Source organism: Globicephala melas, chromosome 15, assembly GCF_963455315.2.
Source record: "Globicephala melas chromosome 15, mGloMel1.2, whole genome shotgun sequence".
Classification (NCBI taxonomy): Eukaryota; Metazoa; Chordata; class Mammalia; order Artiodactyla; family Delphinidae; genus Globicephala; species Globicephala melas.
Genome location: NC_083328.1, coordinates 34,610,645 through 34,626,600, shown reverse-complemented (window position 1 = coordinate 34,626,600; position 15,956 = coordinate 34,610,645). Strand labels below are relative to the sequence as shown.

Below are 15,956 nucleotides of genomic sequence, written 5' to 3'. Positions count from 1 at the left end.
GGCTTCGTGGCCGGGGGTAGTACTTCCGTAGGGTCGCGGTGAGGAGCCTTTCGGGGATAACAATTTGCGAGTCAAGAGCCGGGCTTGAGGGGCGAGGCCAAGTTCTGGCTCCGGGAAACGGATTCCCCCACCCTCACGACCCTGGTCCAGAAATGCCCTGCTCTGGGCCTCGGTTTCCCCTGGAAGGCGGGGGTGGGGGTCGTGCACCGACGAAGGTTGAGGCCCTGCGGCCGCGGCGTTCACCTCGGACTGGACCGGGCCGCGGTGAGGATTCGGACCACAGCGCCCGAGGCCCCCAAACGCGTTGGTCGCTGGTCGGGGAGACCCGTCCCCGCGCAGGAAGCCGCCCCCGACCCCCTCAGGAGCCCGTCTCGCTGGATGATCTGAGACCAGAGGCCGCGGGCCAGGAGCACCCATGTCCTCGTCTGGCCCGGGTCACACAGACCTGCGTGTCCTCTTGTCTGCTGGCCCTGGTCACCTGGGCTGGAGTGACCGAAACGTCACGAGGTCCAGAGAAGGAACACAGATTTGCTTCTGCCCCGGGGCTGGTAGGGGCCCAGGGCCCAACAGGGGCTCCTAAGTAGGGCCAGAATGTTGGGGTGGGCTCCTTCCCGCCGCCTCCTTACCAGGCTCCAGCTCCTAGTTCCCAGATCCTAGGAGTGGGTCAGCGTCGAGGGAGGACAGAAACCTGGTACCCCCCACCCATCAGGCCATGGATCACTGTCAGAGGAGCATTGCCCGTGGGACACTATCTGAGTAGCTGAAACAGGCTCCTTGGTGCTAAGCTCTCTCACCTCTCCAGTCAGCCCCAGTGCTGCTGCCTGCAGAGACTTCCCTGCTTCTTTTGGCCTTCTCTGTTCAGAAATGGAGTGGCCTCGAACCCAGGTTCCTTGGGCTTCCATTTAAGTGCTAGTTTTCCCTAATTCACCTCATTTCACCTTGATTCCTCACTGGCCACACAGATGTCTTCCTTTTTGTGGGTTTGGGCCCTTGATGTTCCCCCAGAATCCACCCCGCTGGCCTCTGACCTTCCAAACCCACCCATCCCTCAAAGTGTAGCTAGGGGCTTCCCTGGTGGCGCAGTGGTTGAGAGTCCGCCTGCCGATGCAGGGGACACGGGTTCGTGCCCTGGTCCGGGAAGATCCCACATGCCGCGGAGCGGCTGGGCCCGTGAGCCATGGCCGCTGAGCCTGCGCGTCCGGAGCCTGTGTTCCGCAATGGGAGAGGCCACAACAGTGAGAGGCCAGCGTACCAGGAAAAAAAAAAAAAGTGTAACTAGCGTTCTACTCCCTTCCCAAGCTCCATAACCCACTGGCTGTCTCAGTATTCTCAGGAGATGAATTCTCAACAAAGGAAATCTATTAAATGCTTAAGTAAATTACACAGTCTATATGTATTGGTCAGACTTTTCAAATAATTACATTTGCAAATGAAAAAAAAAAATCCTCTGCCAGACCATGTATCCCCATGTATGATTTAGAAATTGTGGTCACTTCATCCCAGAGGTCTTCCCTGGTCACTTGGGTTCCATGACTGTATCCCTAATTGGATTGTTAGCTCCCCAGGGCAGAGACTATGCCTGAATAAATATGTAAGAATTCCTAGGCTTTTGAAGTTGCGGTGGAAAAAAATCCAGAAGTCTGGAGAAAATGGAAGTAGAACAAATAAAATTTTTTGCACTCTTCACAAAGACAAAATCACTCTTTTTAACGTGTCAAAAAAATGTACTATCATAACTTGGCCTATGCTCCAGATTAGCACAAGTCAGTGTGATAGAATATAGTAGAAAGAATAATGGGACGGACAGAAAACTGGCCTTTTAGTTTGGTTTGTCATGTTTTAACAGGGTGAACTTGGACTTAACTTCTCTGGATATGCAGTTTCCCCATGCTGGATTTGGATTTAAGGATAAAAAATATACCTGCCCCATCTACTTTACAAGATGATCATGGTAGAGATCAAATTGAAATGGAATTAAGGGTTTGGTTTTTTTCTTTTAATATTTTTTTGTTGTTGCTCAGGAAATAATCCTCAATAATCTTTTTAATGAAAATTACTTTTAAATGATAATTTTTTTGTTGTTGTTGTTATTAACAAGCTTCAAGGTACTGACCGAACATTAAAAAAATCAGACAATGCTCAGTTTTTGCCAGTTTGTAAAGAGGAGGGAAAGGGATCAGAAAGAACAGTGTCACCAAATGTGACCCTGGGCAAGTAACCTAACATGACCTGTAGGGTAAGTCAGACTTCAGATAGAATTCTGGCCCTCCCAAATACACAGGGCCATCATCCCAACCGCTCTGACCATCAGTCTCCTCATTAGTAAAGTATGATTAATAATAGTAATAACATTTACTGAATGCTTTCTGTGGGCTCTGTACTATTTCAAACATGTTGCATTATTAAGTCATTTAATCCCCTCAACAGCCCCATGAGAGAGGGACTATTAATATCTCCATTTTGTGGGTGAGGAAACTGAAGCACAGAGAAGTTAAGTCATTTGCCTAGGGCTGCCCAGCTACTAAGTGGTGGAGCCCAAGACGAATCCCAAGCACTCTGACTCCAGAGCCTGTGCTCGTGTCTGTGCTGGACGGCTCCTTCCCTGTGGGGTTATTTTGAGGATTAAATGAAATAAGGCAGGGAGTTCCCTGGCAGTCCAGTGGTTAGAACTTGGCACTGTCACTGCCGTGGCCTGGGTTGGGGAACTAAGATCCCGCAAGCCGAAGAGCTGGCCAAAAAAAAAAAAAAAAGGAAACAAATGAAGTACATACAGCATTCAGTGTGGCCTGGCACACAGCTGTTAGAATTACTGCATTATCTTAAGGTATAAGAGTGGTAATGTCTATAGGTCTATAGACCAGTTCCTGGCGCAAAGGAGTGCTCTAGAAGTTGTTTCCCTTCCCCACTGACTTTATGGGAAAACAGAGAACAGTTTCCAAAGTGCAAGCACACACAGAATATGCTCATTTATGCATGTCATTTTTGTATGCTTTGGATAAGAGGTTGGCGCAGGGGATACCTCAGAACCTGTTGAATCCACCTTCGCTGCATTGCTCTACTCTCATTTTTTTGTCTTTCTTATGGTTCTTTTTTATTGCCTTTATGGTCTTCTAAGGAAAAATTCAAGTTTCCCTGGATTGGGAAAAGATTGAGCCGAATGTCACAGAAAGTGGAATTGGCTTGTAATGTTGTCTGAAGGCTCAGACTTTGGGGGACACATGAAAAGCCCAGGGACCATTGGGATGTCCTCCTCGGGTGAAATCTTCCTGGGTCTCCACCCTGGGCTGGGCACCCCCTACACACATCTGCCTGCACACATGCTCCCATGATCTGAAATCCACACACTGTTCATACAGTTACTTCACAGCCATGCCCACCTCCCCACCTCAGACGTCCCCATTGCCCATGGACCTTCTCTACACAACACACAATGCACACGCTCTCGACATCTGCATCTGCTGCCCGACACACACCCACACACAGACTTTACACGCATGCGTTTGCATGCTCCTTACAGATCCCCCTGTAACCCCCAGATCTTCAGGGGACACATACACATAGCTGTAGACTCTCCATCCACGACATCCCTCATATCATCAGGCTATGTTTAGAATGGTCTTTGATTTTGCTTTCTGCATTTTGCCCTTCTGTTTCTCTATCATCCTAATGACAGACTTAACATAAATGTAGTAGGATGAGGCTTGTGAAACAGCACAATTTTGAACATGTCAGCAGGGTCTGTTGTGTTTTATTTATCTTCAGAACAGACCTCACCTACCTTGCCTTTTCCTGGGAAAAGCTCCATGTTCTTCCATTCGTGGGAAAACGATGGTTGCAGTTACGGGCAGGGCCAGTGACTTTGTGGGGTGGGTGGCAGCAGCAGCCTTAGTTAGAGCAGCTTGCTCAGCTGATCAGTCTGTGGAATGTGGGCCCCCTAATCGGAAGGAGGCCAAGGGGAGGAGGGCATTGCCTTAAGATCAGCCCCCACCTCAGGAGAAGCCAGAGCAGACGGCCTCGCGCTGAATTCGCTGAGTCCAGCATCCTCTCCGGTGTGAGCCCATCAGTGCTGGCGTGGGTTAGCTCTCACACTCCCCTTTTGCTTATCCCCAACCTCCCACCAACACCCCAGGGCCCGGTTCTTTTCCTTTTGGGAACATGCTCACGCCAGGACAGTAAGGTGTGGCGGGAAGGGCACAGCCCGGGGAGGCAAGGACCGGCTTGGGTTTCCGTAAAGGCAGGTACCAGCAGGAGTGTGACATGCTGTGGGGGAGGCACCATCCTTACGTTCAGGCCTGACCTCTAGCATCTCCACCTGAGCCTCAGGTGCCAGGTGGGCAGCCACGTGGTTGAGGGCATGGACCAAATGCTGTGACCGCCTGGGCCAGCTCTGTGGGACAGAAGCTTCAATAACTCCTATTAATGGGCTACTGCTACAGAGGCCAGGGAAAATGACAAATTCAAGGTGATGAGGAGAGAGTATTACTTCAAGTTTCCAATTGTACAACAGCCTTAGTTTCAGAGCCAGCTGAAGGAACGAGTCACCTTTGACACCAGGAGGCTAGAAGCAGGAGGGAGGTTCCAGAAAATGCTGGGAGGGCGTCCCAATCAAGGGTGGGCAACTTATACATTTTCAGTCTATCCCCAAGAAACTTAGAAATTAGTATACAGGGGACTTCCCTGGTGGCTCAGTGGTTAAGAATCCGCCTGCCAACGCAGGTGACATGGGTTTGAGCCCTGGTCTGGGAAGATCCCACATGCCGCGGAGCAACTAAGCCCACGCAACGCAACTACTGAACCTGGCATGCTCTAGGGCCCACGTGCCGCAACTACTGAAGCCTGTGTGCTAGAGCCCACGCTCCGCTACAAGAGAAGCCACCGCAATAAGAAGCCCGCGCACCGCAACGAAGAGTAGCCCCCACTCGCCACAACTAGAGAAAGCGCACGTGCAGTAATGAAGACCCAATGTAGCCAAAAATTAAATTAAATTTTTTAAAAAAACGAAATTAGTACAAGGGGTGAGAGGCGACGGGAGGAACGAATAGGTGGAGCACAGAGGATTTCTAGGGCAGTGAAACTACTCCGTAGGATGCTACAGAGATGGACACATATTGTACATTTGTCCAAACCCATAGAAGGTACAACACCAAGAGGGACCCTAATGTCAACTCTGGACTCGGGGTCACTATGACGTGTCAATGTAGGTTCATCAGTTGTAACAAATGTACCCTCTGGTGGGGCGTTGATATTGGGGGAGGCTGTGTGGAGAGGGGGTATGTAGGAAATCTCTGCCTTCCTCTCAATTTTGCCGTGAATCTAAAACTGCTCTTTAAAAAACTTAAAGTCAATAAAAATCAGTACACTCCACTAGATAAAAGGAATAAAAAGAGATTACACTGGTTGGAGGCAACGAGAAAGCACGAGGCATTAAAGAGAGATTGGAACTTTATTATTGAGACTTTCTCCCTGATGAACTCAGAACGGAAAGAGCACTGGAAAGGTTCTGCTTCGGAGAGAAACAGCAACTGTTCAGGCACAAACGTTCATAGATACTCCTCCTGGGGGAATCTCTGGATTCCGAATCCCCCCCAGTTCCCCACTACCCCCCACCCTCACCCAAAGAGTCAGAATTCTGCTCGACATCCACCTCCACAGAGCAGGGCACAAAACAGCACTTAAAGCCCCAGCTGGTTGACAAGCCTGCGGGAAGTCAGAAAGAAGGGAAGTCAAGGGGTGAACAGAGGAACAGAAGGAGTAAGAAAAGTTAGCTGGATGGAGAAAAGAAAAGGGAGGAAAGATCGCTGATGATGTCGCCCTCCCCCCCAGAAAATATAAATATTGTATGAATGTGTTCGTCTCATTTCAGCTGCTTCCCCCAAAGCAGTGGTGACCGCAGCAGCTATGACAATGCCCAGTTCTCCACTTTTTATTCCCCTTCTTCACTGGGAAAAACAGATATGCCAAGAGTAGCCGAGGGCAGGAAGGGGCATTAAGGAGCAAAGTGGGAGGGCAGCCCCTTGAGAGTGCAAAGGATGGGAGATGAAGCCAGGGCTGTTTGTTAATGAGAAGGAAGCAGCTCCCCAGGTGCTGGTCACCAGGCTCCTTGGATGCCCCTGGCAGACTTTGCTTCTCTGGTTGCCTCTGTCCTTAGAGACAACATCCTGATGGCGGTGGGGCCTCTGGTCTTCTTGTGGGAGGTCCCGGGTCCTCCAAAAAGCCAAAAGAGGCAGCCTCTGATGCAGCACTCGCTGGAGTGCTAATCATTCTGAGAAACAGGAATTCTGGGATTGCAGTTCTCCATGTGGGCCTAATCTGATCACCAATTTGCCAATTTGCCTCCACTGCCTAATCCTCAGGGCGCCTCTCCCTCTGCTTCGTCTTCACTGTCCTTCTGGTCCTGGTGACCCCCTGGTGCTGGTGGGTCCTCCTGGTGAAGACAGGTCACTCCCAGGAGGGGCCGGCTCAGTTGTCACTCGGCAGGAGGAGGCCCTCGGGGCAGCCGGGCCGGGCCGGGCCGGGTCTCCTGGACTTAGACTCTTCACCCACCCACTTCCCATCAAGAGGCTTGTCCCCTCCAGGCTCTTCCTTCCGTCCCCCATCCCCATTGCCCTCCGTCAGGCAGGCATGACTCTCATAGCTAGCTCCTCCTCTGTGCCCTCAGGCATCTGTTATCTCCCTAATCTCTCTTGGACAACATAATACACACACATTCACACTCATTGGTATTTGAAGGCCAGGCTCCCCTACCATGTGCGCTCGGTGGGTATCGGCATCAAGTTCAGGTGGGAAACTGAAGGTCAGGCCTAGGTTGCCACCAGCACCAAGCGGCTGGTGCTGGTTCTGACTCCTGGGAAATTGCTCCGAGTTTTGAGTGTCAGCGCATCAGGGAATGGAGAAGAAGGGAAAGGAAAAGCCATGTGATGAAAACCAGGAAGGAACGAATCTTCTGCCAAGTGTCTCCACGGAGAAGCTGTGGCAACAGCAAGAAGCTCTCCACTGTCCCCTCTGAAACCCAAAGCCTCTGGGGTCTGAGTTTTCCAAGACATGCAATAGACACAGACACACTGCAAACCAATTAACCCTCTGAGCCCTGCCGGGACTTTCACTGAAGTCACTTCCAACAAGTAAATTACCTGAATGCATGGAACAGTCACCCTCCTCTTGGGGCCAAGGAAGGGACTGAGCTTCCTGGCTGGCTTAGAAAACAATGCCAGAGAAATGGCCTGGGGGAGGCAGATCCTTCTAGCCAGGAACTCTTGTTCTCTCTTAGCATTCTGGTATCCTGAATCGTTCCACACCCCTTGGGGAGAGGGGAGAGGCCTGGGGGTAGGCTCAACACCCAGGTTGATTCAGACCCTGAGAGACTGTCTCCTGTTGAAGCCAACCCAAGCTCAAGAGGCAGCCGAGGGCTGGGACAAACAGAAGACTGTGTGGAAGGCAGCCACGTGGACAGAGCAGACAGCCCTACGGAACTCAAATCTCCTCTAGTTTCCCAGCTTACCGGGGGAAAAAGGAATTTCAGCTGCTTTTAGCTCATGTGATGCTTGTTAATCCAGTTTACACTAGAATTTAGCTGCTCTCTGTCCCTCCAAGAGGGGATCCAGGAAAAGCAGGTGTGGCCTGACGTGCCTCAGTCAGGCCCCTAATTGAAGCAACAAGACAAGCATGCCACAATTCACAGTTTCCACTCTCCCACCTCGACCCACCCCTTACCCCACCAACTGGCCTCAATTAACTCCCAAATCTCCAACGCGTAACGGTTCCTGCCAGTGTGGCTCAAAGGGTTAATAAACCAGGACTTCTCAGACAGTTAGGACACAAGCTCATTCACCAACAGGAGCCCGAGAATGGTGACACAGCAACCTAGGGTTTCCTATAGCGATTCTTTGGGGTTTCACCACACCCTGTTTTGTCACAGTTGAGAGCACCTGGATTCTTCCCCAGCCCAAGGCTTCCCAGGAGGCTGGGGAGCTCCTGGGTGATGGCCCGCTCAATCTTATCCAGAAAGCAACCTCCCATGTAGGAACACTGCTGGGACAGGAGCTTGAAACTGGAGATAGGGTTGATGCCAAAGAAGTCCTTATAGGCCTCGCGGTTGGGAAGGTCAAATTTGCTGACGTTGGTCTTTGCCAGGATGGTCTTGAAGATGTAGAATTTATCAGGGTCTTCCACGATGTCCTTAAAGACCAGTTCCCCATCACTGAAGAAGGTCATTTTGTCCTTGTATGTCTGCAGGTAGCGGTCGACCAGGAGGGCGTGAATGCGGACCCGGATGGCATGCTGGCGGATGAAGGCAATCTTGTTCTCCAGCCTGTTCTCAATCACCTGATTCAGGTCTTCCAGGAGGGAGATCTCTTCCCTGAGAAACAGGTCCCAGTGGGTGTCAGGCTTGTAGTCATATGGCCAGAAGGAGCTGACGTACACCCTTGGGGGCTCCGTGACGTTGATGAGCGGGGCCAGGCTCCAGAAGAGGGCCCCATAGACCCTCATGAGCATCTGCATGGCCAGGTTGTCAGCTTTGTTCAGGATGATCCTTATTTGGGACTCGCGCCCCTTCAGCTGGCGGAAGAGCATCTCCAGCTCCAGACCCACGTCCAGCTTGGTTGGGTCAAAGACAACAAAGATGAGGTCCGCTCTGTCGATGAACCACTGGCACACGTCGTTGAACGGGTAACCTTGGGGACAGGAAGCGAGAAGTCAGGCTGGGCAGGCACCACCTCAAGCCCCTCGCCCCTCTTTCCAGAACCAGACCACTCCGTGGCTCAAAGGGAGTAACGGCATCAGGGAGTTTCTGGGTTTCTAAAGACTTTTAAAGAATTAATTACATATCTCCTGTCCCTTGTCAACCCTCAATCAAGAATGGCCTGGTGGGGGGACTTTCCTGGTGACGCAGTGGTTAAGAATCTGCCTGCCAATGCAGAGGACACAGGTTTGAGCCCTGGTCTAAGAAGATCCCACATGCCACAGAGCAACAATGCCTGTGCACCACAACTACTGATCCTGCGCTCTAGAGCCCGTGAGCCACAACTACTGAGCCCACGTGCCACAACTACTGAAGCCCATGCGCCTAGAGCCTGTGCTCCGCAACAAAAAGGAGCCACCTCAATGAGAAGCCAGTGCACCACAAGGAAGAGTAGCCCCCGCTCACTGCAATTGGAGAAAGCCTGCTGGCAGCAATGAAGACCCAACGCAGCCAAAAATAAATAAATAAATAAATAAATTTATTTTTATTAAAAAAAAGGATGGCCTGGGGAATTCCCTGGCAGTCCAGTGGTTAGTACTCCGTGCTTTCACTGCTGAGGCTGAGGGTTCAATCCCTGGATGGGGAAATAAGATCCCACAAGCCGCATGGCAAGGCAGGGGAAAAAAAAAAGAACGGCCTGATCCTTGTTTTAATCCACAATGGAATCCAAGACTCCAGGAAAGCAAAACACTTTTTCCAAATGGAGATTTTCCCACTGTCTGCAAAGATCTGGGCAGTGGCAAAGATGCTGAAGGAAAAATGTCAGGGAATTAGAAGGAATAAAAGAGAAGGTGCCTTACTTAGGGGAAAGAAACATGGACCTGCCATCAAGACCTGGACTAGAACTTGGGCCCTGCCACTGGCCAGCTGAATATTAAATGCTTCTAAGCCTTAGCATTTTAGCTGCAAAATGACAAGAAGAACAATAACACCTAAGATGATATAAAGATTACGATGTTGCTATAAATTTAGCAAAGCACCAAACTAAAACTGCCAGCCTGTCACACAGCCAGCTCAATACATCCTTTAATTTACTTCCACAATGAGAGGACTAGGAATACCTGTCTTGAAATGTTTCTACAATGATCAATCAGTAATGCATAAAATTATCCTATGCATTATAGGAGTGCAATAAAGATTAATTTATTATTATAATTATTAGTGATAATATTATTACTAGCCATAAAACAGGGTTCTGGTTATAACCAAAATGAGAGTTATAACCATAAACTGAGATCCACCATCTGGTCATATATTCCTACAAATGCCCCGTTATGACTCATCTCTGCAGACGGCCCTGCATCATAGTGACACTAAGTGGCACTCCCCTGCCACCTGAAGGCAAGCAGAGCTTTGGAAAGTCTGAGACAGGCTTCTATTGAAGCAGGCCTGGTAAAGCAGGTACTGGGACTAGGGAGAGTTGAAAGTCAGGTTTAACTCAGATCCAAGTTAGCCAGAGGTCAAGTACATGTGGACTGGGATCCAACGAGTCCAGGCTCTCGATCACCCGGACACCATGGGCCTCCCAAAGACAGCTCAGCCCCAGCACAGACCTCAAGGAGCTCCTGACAGAGAAGACCAGGCTTCCCCTTGGGAAAATGCTGATGGCCTCCAAACCTGATCAGTCCTTGGGAAGGGAAAAGGATGAGGTACCCCACACCTAAGAGGCACCACAGTGACAACAAGGGGCTGGAAGCAAAGAATGCATCCCCTGGTCTTGGACAACACTAGCCTCTCCCACGTCTGCCTACCATCCACTGTCTAAAATATTAACAGTTTTCTAAGACAGCGCTCATGCTGTTCAGAAATGATTGTTAAATTACCTCTTTCTTGTTGCTTGCGGTTCTCGATGATGCCTGGCGTATCCACAAATGTGACCCGCTCCAGAAGTTTGTGGGGAACCTCAATGCCGATCAGCTTCTCCAGGAAATTCTGGCCAAACTTCTCAAGGGGCGAGAATGACCGGGCACTGTCAGCAGCCATGACGATACCCTCGATGGTCTTCAACTTGGGCCCGTGCATGAGGACCGTGAACTCGGAGGTGGTGGGCTCGGCGCCTGCACACACAGGCATGGGGTTAAAGGGAACACAGTCATCTCTGGGGAAGCAATCCACCACCAAGGACATGGACAAGCAAGATGTTGCACGGAGGGCTTGCCACAGGCGTTGGATACTATGTTTGCTAACCTAGTGGCTTCTTTTATTTTAATTGTGATAAAATACACATAACATAAAATGTACCATTTTAACCATTTTTAAGTATACAGTTCAGTGGGATTAAGAACATTCACATTGTTGTGCAACCATCACCACCATCCATCTCCAGAATATTTTCATCTTGACAAACTGAAACTCTGTCCCCATCAAACACTAACTCCCATTCCCCCACCCCCCGCCCCTAGAATCTCTCCTGCACTTTCTGTCTCTATGAATTTGACTACTCTGGGACCTCATATAAGTGAACTCATACAATATTTGTCCTTTTGTGTCTAGCTTATTTCACTTAGCATAATGTCTTCAAGGTTTATCCATGCTGTGGCATGTATTAGAAATTCATTCCTTTTCAAGGTTGAATAATATTCCACTGCATGGATGGAACACGTTTTTTTATCCACCATCCATTGATGGATGTTTGGGTTGTTTATAGCTCTTGGCCTTGTGAATAATGCTCTGTGAACATGGGCGTAACTGCTGGTGTCTTGCATGTAATCTTCATTATTATATTGAAGACACGTATGAATATTTTAATTTTTCTTTTTTCTTTTTTTAATGTCATATTTTATTTTTTTAATTGAAGTATAATTGACTTACAATATTATGTTAGATTCAGGTATATGACAGAGTGATTCAATAGTTTCATACATTACGAAATTATCTCCACAATAAGTCTAGTTACCATCAGTCACCACACAAAGTTATTACACTGTTGTTGCCTATATTCCCTGTGCTGTACATTACGTCCCCTGAATGTTTTCATTCTTCAAAATGCTTTTTACATATGACACTAAAATACCAACAATCACACAAGAAAGTCTCACTGTTACCTGTATAGAGCTGGTAGCGAGTGTTTTCCAGCCCAAGGAGATAGTTTATCATGGTGGATTTGCCAACACTCCACGGTCCCAGGAACAGCACCATTGGCTTGGATGTGATTTCCCCATCTGTGGGCAGCAGGGATGAGACATGGAGGTGAACTCACAAAGCTCCTTACTGAGGAGGGACAGGGTTCTTCACTCTGCGTCCCAGACAGTCCATCTTGAGTTGTGGGATTCTACCCTGGACCAGAGAGCGTGTCACCATCAGGGGCACATCTCATGCTATGTTAGTGCAATGACCCAGTTAGAGGACATGGGAAGACAGCATTTGGGCCATGCACAGATCCGCAGCACACCGGCCCCAGAGTGGAAGGGATCAATTGAAGTCAACTCCTCCTGGTTCAGATCTGGGGGCGAACGGTTCATAAAAGGGGCAGGAGAGAGCAGCCATGCAGGGAGAGGCTGAAATGCCGCTATCTGGATTGGTAACCAAACAAAGGACACAGAAGAGGCTTATACACCCTTGGATGGTCTGGACTCGGGCGCTGCCTGTCCCCTGCCTGCCTCCCCTTAACTGCACCTCTCGACACCCCTCCTCAGGCTCAGCCCAAGCCAGGCTCCAGGGCCGGTCTCAAATATTAGTCTCCAAAGTCCACAGCACATTTGCCCGTCTCCGAGACCAAGCGCTGACTCGGCAATTCTCGGGTTCTTGTCCCATGTTGGGGAGAACACCCTGCCTGGGCTTCCCCAGTTGGGGTCCCTGAGCAGGAAAAGCAGAATTCTCCAGGGCTCAGGGAAGGGGCAGTGAGAGGCTTCTTCCTGCTGACTTACAGCCCCTCCTTGAGCCCTGAGACCAAGATGGTGTCTTGTGAGGGGAGAGCACATATTTATTACCTGAAATTGGTACCAGGCCATGCCCCTTCCTCCCTGCTGGTAAAGACACTCAGTGAGTCCTTTGCACTGCTGGGTGTCAACCCCTGGCTCGGGGACAGGAAGGGACTGGCGGGCTGGGGGTTGGGGGTGGCAGGAGTCCCCAGTTACAGCCACAGAGTTCCTACAAGAAGCCTTTTTCCCCAGGCCCAGGCCACGCCAAGGGGAACTGGGCCTTCCAGCTCTCCCCCGAGACCACTCCAGCAGGCTTTGCTGGCTGCTGTTCCCGCTCTCTGCAGCAGGGGGCGGCACTGGCACACGCAGGAGGCTGCAAGTGAGGGACCCAGCAGGGAGGTCACACAGGAGGCTGCCCAGGGGCACAGAGGAGCCCTGGCACTGGCGAGAGACGAAGGGAGAGGAGGGAGCCTGGAAAGTGAGATCAGGACACTGGGATGCTCTCCCTACAGAGAAACCATCCCCCTGGGTCGCCTGTCGAAGAAGATTGCAAGGGAATTGTGAAAAAGGAAGAAGGAGAAAGTTACCACTCCTAATTCCAGCTGTGTGGTCTGAGTAGCCCAGCATCTCTCAGGGCCTCCGGTCCACCTTCTGTAAAGCAGGAATAATGTAGGCCCTACAACACCGCATCCGCTGTAGAGCCATTGGGAACATCACGGAGATGATACAGAAACAGCCAACTAACCCAGGAAGAGACGTGCAAACCACTAGCCATTAAATGGCAATTAGACGCCATTGTTAACAGGTTTCCAAGACAAGCGACACTTAAAAATGGCCTTGCTGTGGGGCAACAAGAACACTATCCTGTTGTTGTGGGTACACAGGGGACAACCTAAGGCAACTGAGCAACAACTATCAAAATACTGAATTCCAGCATTTCTTTAAAAAATGTATCCCTCAAATATACTTCCATGAAATACATAACACTTATAGCAGTGTTTGTAACGCTTTAAAAACAAAACATGGCAAACACCCCGTGTTCCATAAGCAGGGTATGTTATTTAGGGTGGTGGGTTCACAAGGACCAGAAAGAGCAGCTCTGTGGTGTCATCCCATCTTTGTAAAACAAACGAAAAGACACCCTTGGATATGCTCATGTAAGCAGAGCGCTATCTGGAAGTATTCATGAGAAACCATAGCAGCAGCTGTCTCTGGGAGTGGAATTAGAGAGGCTGGAAATCAAGAAAGAGATTTTTATTTTTCAATCTATATTATTTTGCACAGAACTTTTTTGGCAACAAGTATATCTTATATTTATGATTTTGAAAATCAATTTCTGAAAGAATCCAGACCCAAGGGAAGTTGAGTTGAGAAGCCATTAGGAGGAGGGAAGGATTCTAGGCCAATCAGGGGACTGAAGACACCACCTGTATGTGAATGGGGAGCCCTTCGTGGCTCTTGAGCACAGGAGGGATGGAAGTTGGCATCTCCATCCTTGGAAACCAAAACTGCCTGCATGAATGCTCACAGATGAAACACTTGCTCTCCCATAAAGCCCTGTGCAAATTAAGGGGCACACCTGCTGGGAAAGGATGGTTCGTGCCATTGAGGTCTCTGCCCCTCCCTGATAACTCAGGAGAACTCCCCTTGAGGGCTCAGGGAAGTGTGGACAGTCAGAGGTATAGGCCCGACCTCCGACCTCCGGACACTAGAGGTACCTGTGATCTCGTGCTGCCGAAGCTCATTGTATTTGTAAGACTGCTCCAGGGGCTTGATGGATGAGTGGTAGATCTTTCGAAGCCGCTGCAGCACCACTGGGGGCAGAGAAGGGCAAGGGTCAGGCAGGGGCCTCACCGGGCGGCTTCACCGCTGTGGATCCGTCTCACTCCCCAGGGCGGCTCTGGCCCCGCCTGGTGGGGAGCAGGGGCCGTGCAGTACATCAGTGTTCCTGGGGGGAGCTGGTGCACATTCCAACCCTCAGAAATCTTTAAACCGAAAGGCATCCCCCCAACCCCTGAAAGTCTCCAGAGCTTTTTTTTAACCTAACCCTCTTCTCCTTCCCCTCAACAGTGTGTCCAGAAGCACCACTTCAGCCTGCAGCTACCTGAAGGCCCTTTCTATGGCAGATGGGAACCCCATCTCCTTCTCTCTGCCCCCGCAAACTGTACTCATGCTTGCCTTAGGTTTAGAGGGCAAGGAGGCATGGCCGCCCCAGCCCTGCACCCTTCACCGCATCCTCGGTGCCCCTGGGAGGATTCAAACATCCCAAGTATCTTCTTGAGAAGAGTGTGGCTCCAGAGAGAAGGGGCTCGTGGCGTGAGGCACAGGGAGGGAAGAACATGGGGCCACCGAGGGTCAGTCTTTCCAGCCCCTGCCCGTGAGCTGCCCGTCTCCAGCTGTGTGCCAGAGCAAAGCCCTGCCCTGCTCTGAGCTTTCACCAGCTCATCGATTAAGAGGAGACAGTAAGCCCTGCTGAAAGCCTTGGGTTATTACAAGAATGAAATGAAATACTGGACACCAAAGGGCTTTATCAACTGAAAAAATCAAAGCCAAAGTGATGAACAACCCTCCCTGGCCATGACTTGGAGGCTGCACCATCCCCAGGCAGCAGCACTGAGATTTGCCTCCCACCCTTTCGCTGGTCCCTCTGCTTGGATCGCCTTTCCTCCTCCCCACCAACCCAGAGCCCCCCAGCCTTGGATGCTGCGCACAGAGCCTTCTCCATGAAGCCCCCCATCTCCAGGGCACTCCTCCTCCCTGGGGTGCCTGCTGGTCTCAGAGCTGCAGCCATGCCCCGCCAGGTGCTCTGTGGCCGCTGGCCACAGGGCTCTCCCAGCCCAGCCCAGGTCCTCACCAACACACCACACAGCCCACCCCCCGCCCCACCCCTACCACCCCAGCCCCCCCACCTCCCAGCTCCTGCCCCTGGTTACCAGAGTAATCATCAGTTGGCTTGTCCTCATTCAGCATCAGAGTTTTCTCAATGTGGGAGCGGTCCCTCAGCGGGGTTTCCTCACTCACATCTTCCGCCTCTTCTGGGGAGAGAAGCAGAGAGCAGGGTTAGGGCAGAACTAGGAGCCAGTGGCTCTAGGTTCCCTCCAGTCAGGCAAGGGTGGGGCTGTGAGCAAGTGCTGACCAAGGCTTGCCAGCTTCAACTGCAAGGAGCCCTGTTTCTAGGAGGGAGTTTTAAAATTCAAACTCAACTTGTTAAGCTCCTCGATCCATTTTAGGTATTCAACAACTGTTGATTGAGCACCTACTACATACACCAAGCACGGAGCACGGCGTTGTGAATGCCGTGGTGCCCAAAACCAACCCAGCTCTGCCCTTGTGGAGTTTTCTACAGTCTGGAGGGG

The 15,956-nt window shown here is 50.6% G+C and overlaps 1 protein-coding gene across 1 annotated transcript in view; it reads right to left on the bottom strand.

The window, feature by feature from the left end:
• Positions 1 to 5,626: 5,626 nt before the first annotated feature.
• Positions 5,627 to 15,956, bottom strand: part of LOC132593487 (sarcalumenin) — a 35,178-nt gene continuing 24,848 nt past the window's right edge. Inside the window, exons 2-6 of the mRNA XM_060285033.2 lie at positions 15,534 to 15,635; positions 14,319 to 14,414; positions 11,785 to 11,901; positions 10,564 to 10,797; positions 5,627 to 8,672 (exon numbers count right to left, since the gene is read on the bottom strand). Of these exons, the coding sequence (XP_060141016.1) occupies positions 7,861 to 8,672; positions 10,564 to 10,797; positions 11,785 to 11,901; positions 14,319 to 14,414; positions 15,534 to 15,635 (1,361 nt within the window). The 3' untranslated portion in view covers positions 5,627 to 7,860. The remainder of the gene's footprint in view (positions 8,673 to 10,563; positions 10,798 to 11,784; positions 11,902 to 14,318; positions 14,415 to 15,533; positions 15,636 to 15,956) is intronic.